The 20628-nt window shown below is 41.1% G+C and overlaps 2 protein-coding genes across 3 annotated transcripts; both read right to left on the reverse strand.

Moving 5' to 3' along the window:
- Window positions 1-358: 358 nt before the first annotated feature.
- LOC124290441 (calpain-2 catalytic subunit-like) lies at window positions 359-12237 on the reverse strand. Of its 2 annotated transcripts, XM_046727148.1 has the most exons (9): window positions 11858-12237; window positions 10921-10983; window positions 9904-9998; window positions 8740-8903; window positions 7545-7708; window positions 5995-6108; window positions 3719-3804; window positions 2447-2661; window positions 359-1041 (listed from the first exon to the last, which is right to left on the reverse strand). In XM_046727148.1, the coding sequence occupies exons 5-9, from the start codon at window positions 7681-7683 to the stop codon at window positions 990-992; spliced, it is 606 nt and encodes a 201-aa protein (XP_046583104.1). In that variant the 5' UTR covers window positions 7684-7708; window positions 8740-8903; window positions 9904-9998; window positions 10921-10983; window positions 11858-12237; the 3' UTR covers window positions 359-989. The 2 variants fall into 2 exon arrangements, with proteins under 2 accessions (XP_046583104.1, XP_046583105.1); XM_046727149.1 differs by lacking the exons at window positions 8740-8903; window positions 9904-9998; window positions 10921-10983; window positions 11858-12237 and having other exon boundaries at window positions 7545-7805.
- Window positions 8154-13048, reverse strand: LOC124290433 (calpain-9-like). The gene is made up of 6 exons (XM_046727133.1): window positions 13044-13048; window positions 11876-12035; window positions 10921-10983; window positions 9904-9998; window positions 8740-8903; window positions 8154-8164 (listed from the first exon to the last, which is right to left on the reverse strand). Exons 1-6 carry the CDS (start codon window positions 13046-13048, stop codon window positions 8154-8156), a joined length of 498 nt encoding a protein of 165 aa, XP_046583089.1.
- Between the last annotated feature and the right edge of the window lie 7580 nt (window positions 13049-20628).

Genomic DNA, 20628 nt, shown 5'->3' on the forward strand with positions numbered 1-20628 from the left:
ATGAAAGAAGAGATTCGATTAAAGTTTCATTAAAAAAGTTCTGCTATCGGCGAGAACGAGATTTTTTTTACATAAACCAAGGGATACAACAAGCCCAACAAGCATTTATTACGAAAACCAAAGACATCATAGAAAATACACATTAAATTGTTTTGCTGAAGTCAATATTTTAAATTGATGTGATCTTATGGGTTTACAAATTGAGGAATAGATACTTATTGATTATTTGCCTTATATAGGATGACCCCATACTCCATAGTCTTACTCTTTCGAGTAAGACTATGGTTACTTTTTATCTCCCTTAAAAGTAGCCATAGTCTTACTCTTTCGAGTAAGACTATGGATACTTTTTACAGGGGAGATAAATAGTATTTGTGTATGGGTTTATGGTCCCGTACCACATAGTCTTTCGGGTAAGACTATGGCTACTTTTTTACAGGGGAGATGAAAAGTAGTTGTGTTATGGATTTAAAAATTAATATGAGTTAGGAATAGATACTTATTGATTCCTTGCCTTATATAGGCTGATCCCGTAACCGCATTGTTTATACCACTGTTCAGTTCACTGGTCTAGTCTTTGTTATGTTCACTGTTCCAATCATTGTTAATTCACTGTTAAGTCATTGTTTTGTTCTCTTCATTGTTCTGTTCTCTTCATTGTTCTGTTCTCTTCATTGTTCTGTTCACTGCTCAGTTCACTGTTCCAGTCATTGTTAATTCACTGTTAAGTCATTGTTCTGTTCTCCTTATTGTTCTGTTCTCTTTATTGTTCTGTTCACTGCTCAGTTCACTGTTCCATTCATTGTTATGTTCACTGCTCAGTTCACTGTTCCATTCATTGTTAAGTTCACTGTTCAGTTCACTGTTAAGTCATTGTTCTGTTCTCTTCATTGTTCTGTTCTCTTTATTGGTCTGTTCTCTTCATTGTTCTGTTCACTGTTCAGTTCACACGAGGATTCTGATCAAAGACACCTGTGACGTAAAGTTAATCACCATCTTCTGTGATGTTGTATAACCACCTGCAACTTCTTTGGTAAATGCCTGTAACAAATAGCATCGTTATTAAGATAGTAAGTAATAATATCTTGCCTTGGGCATTGCTGGGTAGACTTATAATGAGCAAAAAACCGTCGGTCTCGGATCCTTGTTTAATCAAGTTTATTACAAACATGTTCTGAATATCGTTGTGAGAATATTTGGGTATTTGAAACAGGGGTTGTGTAGACAGTTGATAGTTATCTAACGAGTGTTGTGTAATCAAACTAGGCTATTCAACGATAGTGACGTCATAATGCCAAACTTTCCGTTACCGCTTCCATATTTTGAATGAACATCATAACTCCATTCAAGCACCTTTTGACCCAAAATGACAACCAAGCAAAACCTTTAGGTTTGAAAATAAATAAAATTCAGTTCACATCACCCACTGGTTTGTCTGGGTTTGATTCTATTGTATACTGCCCACAGAGGAACAAAATTACCAAATATAACAAAAAACCTTGTTCGTTACCGATGTTATGTGCTTCCTGATATTGTGAAATTATCAAGTGAAATTTCATCAAGTGTTTTTTCTCATTATCCATCCAGTTCTACCACGATAACAGTACCCAGTCAGTGAATCAAAATAGAAACTTCAGCAAAACACCCCGAACTGCTCCGTCAGTGAAAGAGAACTTACCAGTCGTAGTTCCCACATAAAGCCCTATGACAAGATCCTTGTTGTTAATTGTCGTATAAACCAGTCTCTCAGCTATATGGAAGCTGTCTTTGAATAATGACTCTGCAACAGGACCCGTTTCACAAAACGTTCCTAGCGCTACGACATTCTTAAGCCTGTGATAATCTATAGAGTTACGACAGGTCGAAACGTTACGAACGCTTTGTGGATCGGGAACCAGGACCCAGCGTTCATAGCACTACGACATTCGTAAGCCTATGATAATCTATAGAGTTACGACAGGTCGTAATATTACGAACGCTTTGTGGACCCACGCCCCGTTTCACAAAGCGTTCATACTACATTCGTAAGCCTGTGATAATCAATAGAGTAACGAATGCTTTTTGGATCGTGACCCAGGACCCGTTTGATAAAATGATGTTAAACAAACACCAATTCATAACGTAGATTTATGGTCATCATAAAAACTGGAGCCTCTCTGGGGTCCAAACCTGTCAGTGATGGATAGTAAGAGCAACGGTCTATGCTTTCTAGTCAGAGCTTCGAATTAAGAGAACAATTAGAAATGTCACTAAGCGTTTGTTCCCATTGGTCATTCAGTTCTACCAGAACAACAGTACCAAACTGTACCATATCCTATATCAGACATTATGTTTCATCAGTCTTAACAATTATTGTAGTCCCTTCATGGCAGATAAACCTTTCCTTGAATAGATTCCTGGTCAGATCTTCGCATGAAGAGATTGCTGAACAATTAGCACACTTTACCTGCATCTATAGAGAGGCCGGGGCGAGAAGACTCTGATGAGAAACTCCCTGTTGATACCGGGATGAACAAGGGACGGCAGCACAACATATCGCCCGGGGGTGAGGCTGAAGCGGAAGGTGTACTGATGCGCGGGGTAGTAGTACTCCTTCATTTCAGTATTACAGGGCATCCTTTCTATGAAGATGTGGCTCTCAGTCTCGGAACCTTTTATTACCTATAACGTAACATACAAAGTAGTAACAAAAATACTGGAATATTGCTAAAAGCGGCGTAAAACTAAACTCAGTCAGTCAGTCAGTAACAAAAATACAACGTACACTTAAAGTACATAAAATAGGAAACACCTTCAGAGGTAAAGTTTCACGAGACTCAAGAACTGAAAAAGGAAATTGACCCAACAACAGGTAAGGTAGTCTAAGGTGCCCTTTCGCTGGGACAAATCTGTCAGCACCATATCTTAACTCTTGGGTTTAATGTACGTCGTCAATGTCTGGGATCTCGAAAGATCTGGGATCTGATCCAGAAATCATTCGTAACGTTACGACCTGTCGTAAGTCTATAGTTGACCATAGGCTTACGAATACCGTAGCACTACGAACGCTTTGTGAAAGTGAAGTAATGCAGGTTCCTGATCCACAAAGCGTTCGTAACGCTACGACATACGTAATCTTATGGTAAACTATAGAGTTACGACAGGTCGTAGAGCTACGAACGCTTTGAGGATCGGGACCCTGGATCACCTCGGGCTTTCACCATACTGATAAAAATTAACTGGCTCTACATCAGTCACGTTGGTCTCAAGAAGAATGTGAATAGCTCGAAGTTAGTCAACCCAATTTTTTTTAACCTGTCTCGTTCTTATCTACCTCAGTTATACATGGAGATTCCAAATGGAAAGCTATAGTAAATTTGAATCAGTGGCGGTGGGGTAGCCCAGTGGTTAAAGCGTTCGGTCGTCACGCCGAAGATCCGGGTTCAATTCCCCACATGGGTACAATGTGTGAACCCCATTTCTGGTGTTCCCCGCCGTGGTATTGCTGGAATATTGCTAAAAGTGGCGTAAAACAATACTCACACATGTCATTAGGTAATGGAATATTGCTGAGTACAGAGTTAACATACAAGTCGTTGGTGACAGATGCAGGACACATTTACCCGTTTCAAGAACACCAAGGATCCCCACATGGGTACACTGTGTTACGCTCAGTTGTAGTTTCCTCGACGTGACATTGCTGGAATATTGCTGAAACCATTCACACTCACTCACTCACCTTAAATAAGTCGACCCGCATGTGATAAATCCTCTCGCCACTGTCAGCATTCTGGACGACGTGTATCACAACGGGTATGTGACCTCCTGGAAAACCAGTGTCAATTTGAAAACAAATGTATCGTTCCACTCTGACCGGATATTCAAATGACTGCTTACATTAAAAGTTCACCCAGATAACCATTCACTGAAAACGAGTGAGTGAGTGAGTGAATTTAGTTTTACGCCGCTTCTAGCAATATAACAGAACCGGGTCTTCGGCGTGACGAGCGAACGCTTTAACCACTAGTCTACCCCACCGCCCCTACTGAAAACGATGAAAACATTGCTTCCGTTACATTCAGGGTTGACTGGTGAGTAATCGATTAAAATTCAAGGCCGCTTTCAACTTTATCTAAGTTACATGACAGCGTGTCTGGTTAAAGTGGGAGGGAATCCCGAAGTGAGTGGTGAAGTACTCAGACGCTGAATGCAGTTGTGAGAAGCCCAGATGAAACCTATTGTGTTAACAAGACAGAGTTAACCTCATGGTTTCGCCATCTCTGCGCAACGAACCCAAAACCTTGATTTTATGCACAGAATATATATCCTTAGATACTTTTCTAAAAGATCAAAAGCGCCCACAGTAATTTCTTAAGCGATAAAGTATACTTTTTGCATGACGTCACACTACATTGACGTCACTCCGCCATTCTCGTCTTCCCCCTCATTATCAAACGTATAGTATGACCAGAAATTATTGAGAATTTTAAGTACAGTCCGAAAGTTAACGGGGTGGTGTGTGTGTGTGTATGTGTATGTGTGTGTGTCATATCTGTGTTATCTGTGTATTTGAAGGGAATATGAACAGTGAGCGGTACACAGAAATTCTCGAGGGACATTTACTCCATCTGCTCACGTGTTCAATGGAAATGTTTGGATTTTCCAGCAGGACAACGACCCAAAACATCTTTCAAAGCATTCACAGGCCTGGTTTCGGACCCAAAGTATGACATTGGCCAAGCTATAGCCCTGACCTAAATCCAATACAAAATGTTTTGGGACTTATGAAGGAAAGTGTCAATAAGAAAAATCTGACAAATATTGCTGAAATGAAAGAAGAGGTGGTCCGATATTGGGACAGCATGGACCACGACTTTCTAATTTCTTTGATCGGTAGTATGCCCCGCCGCATTGAAGCCTGCATGTGATATCAATAAGAGGTTGATGTGATATCAATAAGAGATTGATGTGATATTAATAAGACTGACTGACTGAGTATTGTTTTACGCCGTTTTTGCAATATTCCAGCAATATCACGGCGGGGAGCACCAGCAATGGGCTATACAAGTTGTACCCATGTGGGATATTAATAAGAGGTTGATGTGATATCAATAAGAGGATGATGTGATATTAATAAGAGGTTGATTTGATATCAATAAGAGGTTGATGTGATATCAATAAGAGATTGATGTGATACCAATAAGAGGTTGATGTGATATCAATAAGAGATTGATGTGATACCAATAAGAGGTTGGTGTGATGTCAAATAATTTCAATATCACATTGGTGATCCCTGGTGTTCATAAAAACGGTTCAACATGTCCTGCATCTGTCACCAACGATTTGTTTGTTAACTCCGTACTCAGTAATATTCCAGTACATAACGACTGTTTGCATACAACGAAGTGACTGATATCATGGTATCAATTGCGATTCGATGACATGTGAGTGAGTGAGTATGGTTTTACGCCGCTTTTAGCAATATTCCAGCAATATCTCGGCGAGGAACACCAGAAATGGGCTTCACACATTGTACCCATGTGGGGAATCGAACCCGGGTCTTCGGCGTGATGCTTTAACCACTAGGCTCCCGCACGACATGCAAAGAAGCACTTGACCGATGCTGGCAAACCGATTAATGTAGTAGCGTCTTACGACAAGTCTAGGCAGCTGGGGATCTGTATTACAACCTGCAATCCCAGTCGTGATGGTGTGTTATCCATAATGGGAGCGCAGGACAGTTCAAGCACACACTCGTCACACAGAAAGGAGGTAGCCTTGTAGTTAAAGCGTCCGCTCTTCACGCTGAAGATCCGGGTTCAATTCTCCACATGAGTACAATGTGTGAAGCCCAATTCTGGTGTCCCCCGACGTGATATCGCTGGAACATTGCTAAAACTAAACTAAAAAAAATGACACCGTCTGATATTCGTACAAGCTGCATAGGGTACTCACTCATACAGAAAACATTCAACTACAGCGGATGCCAGTAAATATTCTTTGTGAAGTATTTACCTTCTGCAGGAAGTGTGAACGCCATTTTAGGATTTCCTAGTCTCTCCGTCAAATCTCGTCCTTGACCCACAGAGGTCCTTCCTCGCCACTCTCCGAATATCTTCAGCACGTAATCTATCGAACAGAAGTCAAGTGCTACTTTGGCCATGATTCGATATATCTAAACATTAGTCCATGTTGTATGTGGGTGTAGAACTGCAGGTGGTGGTTCTTCTTTGCAAATGTATCATGTTCGTATCTCAGTTGTAGGATTTAATGTATGACTTCTTGGCCAACATAGACGAAGACATAGGTACGACAAGTCCGCTTTGCGTAATGTTCAAATGTAGACTGATAGTGTGTTGACCAAATAAATCATTCCTACGAAATAAAACGGAATTCCAAATACCAAGAGGTGAGGTACTATAGACTTGCTCAACCATTGTAGATGTGCGTTGGACTGGATTTCAGGGTCAGGCAAGTTAACGGGCGGTCACAGCGATACAACAACATCGGAGCAGGACATGAACGATCTCACAACTCTTTCGTACTTCAGAAATGATAAGACGATATCCTAATGCAACCATATCAGTATTGAAAGAATAAAGTAGCTTAGATATTCATACAAACGTTTACAAACGCACGTTAACATGCATATATACATGTGCACACACATACACACACGCATACATACATACACACGCATGTACATACATACATATTAGAGCATGAAGTGTTTTTATCAAGAATGTGACAACAACATCGGTACCTTGACAGAAAAACACATCAGAGTCAATCGATAATATCATAAGGTAAAACAGGTTAACCGGTGTTTGTCTTGGTTGTGAAGGAATCATATTGATGGAGATAGCAGAGATAGACGTTGTCAGTATATACACCGAGGTTGCCCTGGTATCTCAAATACAATTATCTATATTTTAAACTTATTTAACAAAACAAAATGTAAAAAGCATTACCATTCAGGAATGTCCTGAAGTTGCACAACAGCATGTTGATAATAAGCATATGGATACATGTTATGGATAACAACTTCTTGCTTATTGTGTAGAGCGTCGTTTCGATGTAGCTTCTTACACCGGTTTCAAGCACAAACATGCAAAGCTTGAAAACGAAATAAGAAAATGTACCGAAACGTTGCAACACACAAAAGTTTGCTATCCATTAAGTTGTATACTTTATTACTGACTCACGAACTTCTAGTTGGTTCGTTTGTTTAACGAACCCGTGAAGATCCGAGTTACAGTTGATCTTCAGTAACCCATGCTTGTCGTAAGAGGCGTCTAGCGGGATCGGGTGCTCAGGTTCGCTGACTTGGTTGACACATGTCATCGTATCCCAATTGCGTAGATCGATGCTCCTGCTGTTGATCACTGGATTGTCTGGTCCAGACTCGATTATATACAGACCTCCGCCATATCGCTGGAATATTGCTGAGTGCAGTATAAAAAATAAACCCACTGTTGTTTAACGCCGCACTCAGCAATACCCCGGCTATATGGCGGCAACAACTTCTAGAATGCTGATGAAACAATTAAAATGTTTATACTCACTTAATGGGTCGGATCGGCCGTCTATGTCAAAGTCCGGGGTCAGGGAACAGATTGTTGTCTGATCAAAGTATCTGATGAAATCATCCATATTCATCCAGAACTCGCCATCTTCATTGTCATGGTGAAGGTTGCTGCCCATCTGGAGGGTCGACCACTCATCACTCCTAGAAATAATGGTTTCAACATCCTTTTTCTATGTCCACAAACACCCACGTATTTAGTTCATTTATCTACTGACCCGTGAAGATCCGGGTTAGAAGTTGTCTTCAGCATCCCATGCTTGTCGTAAGAGTCTGACTTGGTACACACATGTCATCGTATCCAACCTGAGTAGATCGATGCTCATGATGTTGATCACTGGATTGTCTTGTCCAGACCCGATTTATTTACAGACCGCCGCCATGTAGCTGGAATATTGCTGAGTGTGGCGGTAAACAAAAAACAAATGAATTATCTCAGTTTACTGAGTTTACCATGCACTTAATATATATATATATATACAGAGATAGACGTTGTCAGTATATACACCGAGGTTGCCCTGGTATCTCAAATACAATTATCTATATTTTAAACTTATTTAACAAAACAAAATGTAAAAAGCATTACCATTCAGGAATGTCCTGAAGTTGCACAACAGCATGTTGATAATAAGCATATGGATACATGTTATGGATAACAACTTCTTGCTTATTGTGTAGAGCGTCGTTTCGATGTAGCTTCTTACACCGGGTTCAAGCACAAACATGCAAAGCTTGAAAACGAAATAAGAAAATGTACCGAAACGTTGCAACACACAAAAGTTTGCTATCCATTAAGTTGTATACTTTATTACTGACTCACGAACTTCTAGTTGGTTCGTTTGTTTAACGAACCCGTGAAGATCCGAGTTACAGTTGATCTTCAGTAACCCATGCTTGTCGTAAGAGGCGTCTAGCGGGATCGGGTGCTCAGGTTCGCTGACTTGGTTGACACATGTCATCGTATCCCAATTGCGTAGATCGATCTGCTGTTGATCACTGGATTGTCTGGTCCAGACTCGATTATATACAGACCTCCGCCATATCGCTGGAATATTGCTGAGTGCAGTATAAAAATAAACCCACTGTTGTTTAACGCCGCACTCAGCAATACCCCGGCTATATGGCGGCAACAACTTCTAGAATGCTGATGAAACAATTAAAATGTTTATACTCACTTAATGGGTCGGATCGGCCGTCTATGTCAAAGTCCGGGGTCAGGGAACAGATTGTTGTCTGATCAAAGTATCTGATGAAATCATCCATATTCATCCAGAACTCGCCATCTTCATTGTCATGGTGAAGGTTGTTGCCCATCTGGAGGGTCGACCACTCATCACTCCTAGAAATAATGGTTTCAACATCCTTTTTCTATGTCCACATACACCCACGTATTTAGTTCACTTATCTACTGACCCGTGAAGATCCGGGTTAGAAGTTGTCTTCAGCACCCCATGCTTGTCGTAAGAGTCTGACTTGGTACACACATGTCATCGTATCCAACCTGAGTAGATCGATGCTCATGATGTTGATCACTGGATTGTCTTGTCCAGACCCGATTTATTTACAGACCGCCGCCATGTAGCTGGAATATTGCTGAGTGTGGCGGTAAACAAAAAACAAATGAATTATCTCAGTTTACTGAGTTTACCATGCACTTAAAATTATAATAATAGGCATCTACTGACATTCAGTTTACAAACTGTGACTACAATCAGTAACATCTCACGACGCATAAAAGGGTGCACATTATGGTAATTGGTATCATCCTGCATCAACCAACAAAATAATCCATCTCGGTATTTCAGTATCAACTGCATCAGAAATGGGATTCTTCATCAAAGTACTATTTAGTTTCGTTCTATGTAACATGCGCGACTTGACCCCTTCAATAACGTTTTGTTTCATCAGAATCAAGTGAATGGTAACTATGTAATAATTTTAGCAGAGGTTTCCCGTTGTTTCATTATTATTTTCCCAAAAAATTCAAAAATTTTCGTTACTCATTAATATTATGGTTATTACGTTTTTTCCTTGTTATTTTCGTAATTTAGGTCGTTCAAGTTCTCTCAAATACTCGAAATTTCTCGTTACTTCTGTTTATCCCCTGTTGTTTGAAATATTTCAGTACACTCGTAACTCCTTTTTCTCGTGTCTTGGAATTGTTTTCTAAAAATTTTGACTTTTCTAAAGGAATTTGAACTAATGAAAACATAACTCAAATTTCGAAAAATAATCAAGGTAATGAAATCAACTCGTGATTTCGAGAAAATACTGGCAGTAATGTTAAGAAGATCGCGATTTCGAGTTCGGGTTTCGAGTTTCGAGTTTTCAACACCTACCTGTCACTCCATTTTCCATGCCACTCCTCGCTCTGATGGCCATGTGGATTACGAATTCTGACCAGAGGGATCATTTCGCCGTCATGTCGCATTACCTGCAGGAATCACAAATGGACCTGCATTCTAAGTGACCAGTTAAGGAATTACCAGGAAATGTTTCGAAACCAGTCTCAGTGTCAGGCACCTTATCACCAGCACACAAAGTCAGCGATCTAACCCCTTCAGCCAGCACAGCTTCCACAAGAATTGGAAGACGACTGGTAGTGAATCCATTCAGCCAGCGCAGCTTCCACAAGAATTGGAAGGCGACTGGAAGTGAATCCATTCAGCAACCGCGGCTTCCACAAGAATTGGAAGACGACTGGTAGTGAATCCATTCAGCCCCCGCGGCTTCCACAAGAATTGGAAGACGACTGGTAGTGAATCCATTCAGCAACCGCGGCTTCCACAAGAATTGGAAGACGACTGGTAGTGAATCCATTCAGCCACCGCAGCTTCCACAAGAATTGGAAGACGACTGGTAGTGAATCCATTCAGCAACCGCGGCTTCCACAAGAATTGGAAGGCGACTGGTAGTGAATCCATTCAGCCACCGCGGCTTCCACAAGAACTGGAAGACGACTGGTAGTGAATCCCTCTGACTGGCACTGTTCCCACGGCCGTAGGTAATGAATAGTTAAAGTCATTGTAGTTGTTAGATTGTTGACTTTGTGTACTGACGATGAGTTGCCTGACGCTGAGGGTGTGGTTTCAACTCCCCGATGGGACTCAACCCCAAAATATGAACTGTACTGAGAAAGTGTCATCCCAAATATACGCTTGGCTGAAGCATCTGGTTATTACTGTGAAGGAACCCTACCATATTCCCTTGAAATTATAATTAACATACACGTTTGAATATTTGCTACTTCCACTAAGATCTGCACCAAAGACGACTGCGATCACCTATTTGACTATCCCTGGCCAAACCCATTTTACTTGAAAAATGCCTTGTTGTAGACACGATTTCCTACTCACCACTTCAGCGCCGGTCAGGGAGTAAGCATGCGCTCTAACCAGTCCCATGTTATCTTCGTCTGCCTGTAAACACAAATCTGTATTCACGACAATCAGAACATAAATGATCCTTCCGCACCACCTAGTGGCTACAAGAGTTGTACAATCTCCAGGGAGTTGAGATTAATAATATGATGTGCCGTTGAGATTGACATTCAATGATCCAGGGGAAAGATGCCAGCGCCTTGAGCATGTACTAGTTACCTGAATATGTGCGCTATATAAATATCCTTTATTAATAATAATAATGATAACAGGTGTTAACGTTGACGAAAAAGGTGGAAACGTTCTTTGAGTATTTTGACAGTGCTTGTGTTTCTCATGAAACTTCCTCCAGGTATCATATTTGAAAGGTATCATCACCAAATACTTTGAAAAATGGAATACATGTTTCTTAACATAAGTGACCGCCTCCGTGGTGTAGTGGTTAGTACTTGTTGGTTCCTGCCTGGCGCCCGGCATTAATGGGTACAACAAGGACTGATCGGCTCGGAGTTAGTATAATGTGTCTGAGTGGGGTATTCATGATTCACTGCGGCATGGTTTCTCAGTGGGCTAGCACTATAAAACCAGCTTCTGTCTGGGCTAGTACAAGCAGCCGCACATGCACATACACACGCATGCACGTTGTCATATGAGCGAAATATTCTCAAGCACGACGTTAAACCCAATTTCACCTCACCTCTTAACATAAGTGAGTGAGTATAGTTTTAGCAATGTTCCAGCAATATCATAGTGGGGACACCTGAAACGGGCTTCACACAGTGTACTCATGTGGGAAATCGAACCGAGATCTTTGTCTTGACAATCCAACGCTCTAACCACTGGGCTACCCCGACGCCATCCTTAGCATTAACGTTTATGGTGTGAGAAGAAATGACAGTGATGAGATACTCACAAGATTACAGCAAGTCACCAGGCCACCACTGCCAAACGCATTCGCTATTCGCCGGAAAAGGTCGTAAGGGTGGTCGTTGTAGGTAGCAAAGTCTATCGTCTCTGCCACCCCTCCGGTCAGGGACAGGTAGGCGTCGCTTGGCCAACCCCCTTCAACAACGCTGTAGGATCCGTGGAGCCTAAAGCCGAGGTGCCAATGATAGGTAGTTCAAGGAGGACAAACAGATAGGCAGAGCTAATTTTTAATGCAGGTTTTAGCCACGCTTTCACGTTCGCATTTACAGGCACTCGTGGCTACAAGGAATGAAACAAGCTTTACTATTCGACAATAGCACGCAAGCGTCCTCGTACTTTAACTATAATAGCTCAGGGCAAAAGTGTACTTTATAACACAAAACATGGTGGTAGAGCGAAGTGTATTTCTTTTCTGAGATGCCAAATAATTTAATACACACAGGAATTAATCGAGGCAGAAAACAAACAGAAAAGCGACGGTGTCGGTGACCCTAAATTAACAAGTCTCGTTCGGGGCTAACTGACGGACTCTTTCAGTGACGTTTCCGTCGAAAAAGCAGGAAACGGGATTCTACGGAATAGTTTACAGACGAGGTACTTTTACCAAGGGTACGTTTGATTACGAGGGGCGGACGAGATTGGCGTAGTGACGTCACAACAGTGTGATGTAATGAAAAACTTTATCGCCTGTTAAAGTACTGTCGGCGGCTTTGATCTTTTAGCGAAGCATCTTATCAAAATGAATTACATTAATATAAAGGTGTCGACACACCTTGCAAGGGCCTTTTCCAGCAGGGAGACCACACACCGCCAGAGAGAGAAGAGCGGCAGCCCCAAACAGGAACACTGATTTCCTCCCTGACCGGCAATAAATCATCAGTGTAGATGTCCACCCAATCCCCAAACCGCCACATCCTGCAGTGGAAGACACCATCCGTTCTGGGAGTATAGGACATTTCGTTGATCACCTTAAAAAGAAAGTCATCCCCGAGTTTCAGTGACAGATTCAACGATTTTTTCAATGCTATTTTACCTGTTATGCAAATGGAATCTGTGGGTAACCTCGTAATTTGTGGTAATGCATACTTTCATCCAGCTATATCACGACATCAATAAGGCCTGAGTCCACGATAGGAATTGAAGCCTGGACGACGAGTGAATCACAGTTCTACCTCATTATATATCACACTTATAAACAGAAGTAGTTCAGACTATTGACAATGAGGTCAGAGTCATGTTACTGTCATGTCTCTGGCTTGCTGCATGACAATCAATGTATCTGGTCATGCGGGATGTTAAAGGAGTCGGTGGGTAGCCAAGTTGGCTATTCGTTAGCTCGTCACGCCGCCGAAGGCCCGGGTTCAATTCCCAACACACGGGTACAATGTTTGAAGCCTATTTCTGCTCCTCCGCCGTGATATTGCTGGAATATTGCTACAAGCGGATTAAAACCAAAACTCACTCTAATTGTTAAAGTCTATAAAAACCATATGTCGAAGAACAGATTCTCTTATGTTTGCAACCATCGCTAAAACCAACACGTTCCAAAACTGCGTTGGTTGATATCACCTCTCTCAGTTTGTTCATGGAAAAGAACTGGGTTACTATAGATTTTCTGAAATCAAACAAAAATCAGTGGTTACGAACTTAGTTAATATGCTTATGATATAAAATCTGTCTAATCTGGCATCTGAATAATGTAAATCTTAGAGTATGTTGATGTGTTTAATTCATGGATATGAGTGATTAGTCTCATGAAATATACACCCGTGAAGATCCGGGTTAGATTTGGTCTTCAGCATCCCAGGCTTGTAAAAGGCGACTAACGGGATCAGGTGTTTAGACTCGCTGATATGTTTGACACACGTCATCGTATCCCAGTTACGTAATCGACGTTCATGCTGTTGATCATTGGACTCTCTGGTCCAGACTCGATTATGTACAGACCACTCTGATATAGCTGGAATATACAGCATTAAATATACCAGCATACGTAATGTGTGTGTGTGTGTCCGTGGGACACCACCAGAAATGGTCTTCACATTGCACCTATGTGGAGAATCGAACCAGGGACTTCGGCGTGACGGCCCATGAAGGGAGCAAAAGTGCTGTCAGTCCCCATGATCCCTAGTATGGTGATCTGCCTTAAGTTGTTGGCAATCTATAGCCGGTTTTTATGTTGTATTGTCTTTTATAGGTAAAATAAATTAGATTTACTTCGTCTTAAATTCATTCCTGTGATCTAGTTGTTTTACTGTCTTTCGTCGACAGGTGTTTTATAATGTAATTGTGTTTATTGCTAATTTATAACTTTTTAAGTCACAATATGGCTGAAATATTGTCGATGTGACTATAAATTTTAACTCACTCACTCACTCTTCGGCGTGACGAGCGAACGCTTTAACCACTATTTGTATCTTCAGACAGCGTTTCAAAAATGAATATTTTATTGCAACACCGTTCAATTTGAGTAATAGAACGTTTGTAACACATTATAAATACTTACGTGTGGCCTCTTCCATTCTAGCAAACACATTTTTTTGTTCAGTTTAATTTTCATTGGTCGAGGAAAGTCTGGGTCTGTCCACATTTTGCCTTTGGGAACTACTGGACGTTGTGGCTTGTGTGGATCTGATCTCGGTGGCAGGAATATTTTGGTGTAATACTTCAGGCGTGAACCAAGAGAATCCTGGATGTACTGCTTGTCAGACGGATTGTAGGGATCTAAGTCATCCACAACATCGGTGTCCGTATCTTCGAAGTCATTGTCCCTTTATCATCATTTTCATCATCGTGTTTGTTGTCAAACTCTTTTTCGTGATACTTATCAGACGCTTTAGGACAAAAGCATTCCATACTGTAAATAAACAAAATCCTGTAACGAAATTAGCTTGGTTTAAAATAATGGATACATGTTGATTATTTGAAGCGTTATATTAGCCCTCCTCTCGTAATTACAATGAAAAGAAATATGTTCGGATTAAGTTAAGAAAACTATTTGGATAACATCAACTGCAGGGCAAAATCAAGTTTGATTGCGGCTAATCTTAAAAAAATTAAGAAACAAGAAATAGTTCTTCGATCATAATATATTAATACTGTGTTATTATATTATATGTTTATATATATACACGAGTTTGCAATGGTTCGGAGACCTTTTCCAGCCTAATAACATTGTCTTAACGTTTGAAGGTCTTGTCTTACGTGCATACCTTCTTGTCCCCTGCAGGTCTTTCTTGAGCAACAATAAGCCCTTCAGATGCAAAACATCGACAACATTTGTGTCTTAAAATGAAACTGTATCTGCAAAGGAGGAAGCTGCTAATGTCAATAGGCAAAACCTTTAGGTCATGAAACACCGTACATTTAAATTAACTGCTAAGTTTATTTGTTTTGATAACTACTTTTCGACTTTACATATGTTGCTTTTGGGAATACACTTTCTCAGTTAAATCCCGATTCTAGTACCTGGATGGAACTCAGCCATCAAGATACAAGAATCGGGAGGGTCTCAACCCAAAAGGTACTAGCATCGGGTGGTCTCAACTCAACAAGGTGCTTGAAGCAAGGTACCAGAATCGGGTGGTCTCAACTGAACAAGGTGCTTGAATCGGGTGGGTCTCAACCCAACAAGGTATTAGCATCGGCTGGTCTCAACTGAACAAGGTGCTTGAATCGGGTGGTCTCAACTCAACAAGGTGCTTAAAGCAAGGTACCAGAATCGGGTGGTCTTCACTGAACAAGATGCTTGAATCGGGTGGGTGTCAACACAAGCAAGGTACTAGCATCGGGTGGTCTCAACTCAAAAGGTACTAGCAACGGGTGGGCTCTACCCATCAAAGTAGGAAGGCGTTTCCTATTCTCGCGGTACTTACGGAAACCGGCTGAAAAAATAACAAAACACTTTTTTATCGTATGAATGTTTGGCGTTAATAAATGAAGGGCCTTCTCCTCTATCCCTCTACATCTATCAGCTATGCCAGATCCATCAGGTGAATTACCACTCGTGAGCCCGGCGATAAACAATGCCATCCGCAATTGACGAAACGAGGCTCTCTCCCATTCTCGCGGTATTACCAGGAATTAACGTTATTGAGTGTATGTAAGAGTCATCCTGCCGGAAAGGGCGAGAAAAATTAATGATATGGCCAAGTTGGTATAAACTCCCCAATATTCGTGACACTGCAAGATTTTGATCATTCACCGACTTGGTCCACTTCCTAGTTACCAGTCGGTGATGTAAACAATCGTTAAGTGTCGCGCATCGGCGATTTCGGCAGAAAGCGTATTTACCGCGAGAATAGGAAACCCGCGAGAATAGGAGACGGACCTAAAGTACATTTGACCGTTTTGTAAATGACCTTGTGTATTGATACTATTGAAATGTGTGTAACACATTGGTCACAATTCGCAGTGATACAAACCTGCCGTACACAGTGAAGTCCTTTGTGTAGCACCAACAAAAAGCCCGCAGCTCTATACCCTTAGTCATACAACGGGGACCGTCATTCACATCTCCCAAAGAGAAATTGCCCGATACTTTATTCACTGGTGTAAGTGGTTTCAGATCGACAATTGGTTATAGAAAACCCTTGGGGGGTGTTGATTTCCAGCGCTGGCTAGACGAAGTCATGAGATCCAACACCAATCAACAACAACGCCGTTTTTGTATGGTACTGATGTTACCAGCGTTGAGGTCCCCTTCGTACGCGCGGGAACGACGATGTTGTAATGATGATGCCGGTTTAGAGGTCGTTGCACTAACACTGCCACATGTCAAAAGTACTAACAGGGGTTTAATTGTAGCGTGTAGAACGTTTTGTTTAAGGAACACAACTTAAACCTACTATACCTTTCCATCATGTTCTGCAACAAGACTGTCACTGTTGATATATGGACAAACTGCATGGCGTTCGTCAATGACTCATCGTGAGTTTATATTCATAAAAAGACAAAAGCACACAAGGCCGAGGTTCGTTTGTTTGATGAATATGCTATTACATTCATCTTCAAATATTATTATTGTTGTTGTTTTGAAGATGTCCGTGAAAGACAATGTGCAGTAACCAATGGTCCTTAAACATAATTGAGACAAGTGTCTTGGTAACAGTAGGCAGTCCTAGAAAAGATCGTAGAATTTAATCCTCAATCTTTATAGATTTGTCTGCTAGGCACTTCCCTGTATGACCACCCTTGCAGCAGCACGTGTCTGTTCTTACACATTTGGGCGGCAGGGGTAGCCTAGTGGTTAAAGCGTTGGTTCTTCACGCCGAAGGCCCGGGTTCGATTCCCAACATGGGTACAATGTGAAGTCCATTTCTGGTGTCACCGCCGTGATATTGCTTGAATATTGCTAAGCGGCGTAAAACCAAACTCACTCGTACATATTTTAGTTCTCCACAGATATCTCCCAACTTACTGGCAATGCAAACATATTAAGAATGCAGTCACGGTTTATTTAGGGTCGAATACGCCTCATGCTTAATAGCTTGTGGAATGGTAACACAGCATACTAGATAATAGCGAAAATACGCCTGTACGCCAGTGCGTAGATGTAGCGAATCAGCGTGCTCCTTTAACGTATTGCATACGTTAATATGAATTGCCGTATGGCAACAGACAGAAATACCGTTACAATCATTCTGTGGCGCCAACGACGTTACATTGTCCAACTGCAATATTTGTAGTGGTTTGTGTTTTCTTACTAATTATTGTTGTTGTATTTGGCATTACTGAAATAGCAGCCATATCACGATTATAAGTCACGACGTAAATGCATGAGTCACGTGTGTAACACTTGCTGAAAAAGCTGGAACAGAGGTGACAGTCCAGTGATCAACAGCATCAGGATCGAGTTCTATACAACTGAGATGCGATGACACGTGTCAACAAAGTCAGCGAACCTGACCACCCGACTCTGTTAGTCGACACTCACGACAAGCATAAGTTAATGAAGTTCAATTTTAATCCGGATCTTCACGTGTCGCAACAAACAACAGAGAGAGAGAGAGAGAGAGAGAGAGAGAGAGAGAGAGAGAGAGAGAGAGAGAGACAGACAGAGAGAGATGAGAGAGAGAGAGAGAGAGAGAGAGAGAGAGAGAGAGAGAGAGAGTGTATACGTGGTTACGCCTCCCAAAGAATATGTCATGCGAAATAGTCATGTAATAATTTCTTATAACACTGGACGTCTAATAGGGAGATCATATTCACAACATGATTGTAACTGTAATATGCGACACTGAAAGGAACTTACGTATTATAGCACCGATCAATCTGTGTCTCTCTCAACAGCCCGTCCTAGTACTGACTTTGCACAACTGTGCGACGAAGGCTGCCAATGCTTTAAGACTAACAAAAGCAACGAAGCGGAGCTCGTTTTGAAACCACTGTACCCATTGAAAGGGAGACACGATATAACTATACTTCGCCAGTCCAACGGGAATGCCTGAATGAACCTTTCATTCCATTTATACAGCCATGTTCTGACGTATGACGTATCCTTGTTACGTCAATCAATCTTTATTCATACTGAAGGCCACGGGCCCATAGTATACAAGAACATAGTACACAATATCATAGAAAAGAATAAAAATAGTCAAATCACAATATGCCATATCTCATCAAAATGTATCACATCATAAAACATCGCATTACATATACTTTGTCGTATCACATCATATCAAAACACCCCAAATTACATCATGTCATATCCTTTCCTTATCATATCATATCATATCCATATTATATACTTCCATCATCATATCGTAACAAATAACAATAATTGCCCACATCCTATGATTCTAGTATGTTTATTTCTTAGAGACAATGCTTGACAGATAAAGGTTGATAACTTACAGTTAGAACACATTTCTCATCTAATTCCCTCATTAACTCTGAAAATTTCACCCTATCGGGATATACAGAATAATGTATCTTGGGACATTTTTGTCTTAACTCACAATCTTAACCCCGACCGAAATTAAGAGGAAGTGAAATTCATCTTCTACCACAATTAAGATCACAAAATGTGCAAATTCTATTTTCCCTCTCTATTTTATTGATATCTCCCTGTTTTCGATAGCCAAAAGTCATCTGAGGAACACCTAAACCGAGCAAAAGCCTTTCGAAATTTCCTTGTTACGTATGCCCGTATCCTTCTTGCAGTATGACGTATCCTTGTTATGTATGCCGTATCCTTGTTACGTATGCCGTATCCTTGTTACGTACAGCGATGGTCATGATGTCAACCACACGTCGTTGTCTGGTCAATTTCGTTAATTTGGTGCGGTCATACAACGTGAAGATATGAGTTCAGTATATAGATTTATAAATAAATAATTCGTAAATTCAGCCTAAAGACTAAGACAATACCATGTATCTTGAGTTGACGATTAAGAGTTAACTCCACACCCTTATATTCAATAACAAACTTGTGTATGTTTCTACACATATGCTGTACAATAGTCATGCTTAAACAGTTCAGGGTTGTTGTTGCATTTCCATGACATTGGTGTACAAATCATTGACAATTTGTTTCTTTTCTTTCAGTGATCGAGTGTCTGAGAGAGATCTGCCATGAAGCTGTGGTTGCTCCATTTCCGGTGGGCCGACACCATCATTTCGACAAGCTCTCTGTCATCAATTCCCTCCTCGTCTTTCTTCTGTGAAGAATAGTAAGTAATTTTGTTTAAAATTATTTCGGATGACAAAAGACGCAGTCTGATGCTATGATCTAGGAATTCTCTGCTTCGAATGGCTCTCGCATTTGCTGAATATTCCTCAAACAAAACAGAATATTTATTAATGAATTCTTGTCTTGTGATTCGCCAGAACTGTGAATGATTTCTATGCGTCTGCCATCTGAGTCACTAACGTTTGCAGAAAACCGTATGACTTAGAATCTTTTGATCCATATAAGCGGCAGGCGCACCAACACAAAATTACCCCACCTTCTTTCAATTCCTACTCCTCATCAGCAGAATTTCTCCCAGTCAGCCTGGGCTTTTCCTTCCTCAATGCTTCTTTTTCTTCCTCAAGGCTGTCGTTACAAACGTAGATGTTGTGTCCCTATAGGAGGTTGAGGTTAAGGACAGCCAGTGTACGGACATCATGTACATGATGAAATGCATCGGAATCAGAAAGTACACATTGTTTGTAGAAGTCTGTTCCACAAGCAAAAGCATACACGTTGTCCATCGCCAGGAGGTAGGATGGCGGCTTGAGATAATTCCTGTCGAAGCGTCGGAAGAGTGGTTGAAATCATTTCCCACCTTGATCTTCATGAATAACTGAAACTGGGCATCAGGGCCGTGTCGTTCTTTAAAGAATTATAATAGTCTCACAGAAAGACCATGGAATTAGCACCGTCTGCTGTGCCATAATCTCCTATGCTGAACACTGAACAGTTTGGAAAAGGAATGGACATAAGCTAATCTAAAACTTTGGAGTGTATTGCTCTATATATCCATGCAGTTTTTCAAGTGGCTCCATAGCTTCCAGATCCACTTTCTCCATAGGAACAAACGGCTGCTTTTGGCATTGTTGGAGAATATCTTTCAGAGTTTGATACATTGATGACAGTTGAACTGAATAATCCTGAAGACATGTATGATGGTTGAACTGAGCGACACACACTCTTGATTTGGTTCAGTTGTTATATACATTTCCGTAAGCTGAAAATGAATGTTAGATAAGGCGCCAATCACAATCGCTTACATTCAAGAGTAACCAATGGCTATATTTTATATTTGGAACAAA

This window comes from Haliotis rubra, unplaced genomic scaffold (assembly GCF_003918875.1).
Source record: "Haliotis rubra isolate DU_JTF1 unplaced genomic scaffold, ASM391887v1 Scf465, whole genome shotgun sequence".
In the NCBI taxonomy this organism is placed as follows: Eukaryota; Metazoa; Mollusca; class Gastropoda; order Lepetellida; family Haliotidae; genus Haliotis; species Haliotis rubra.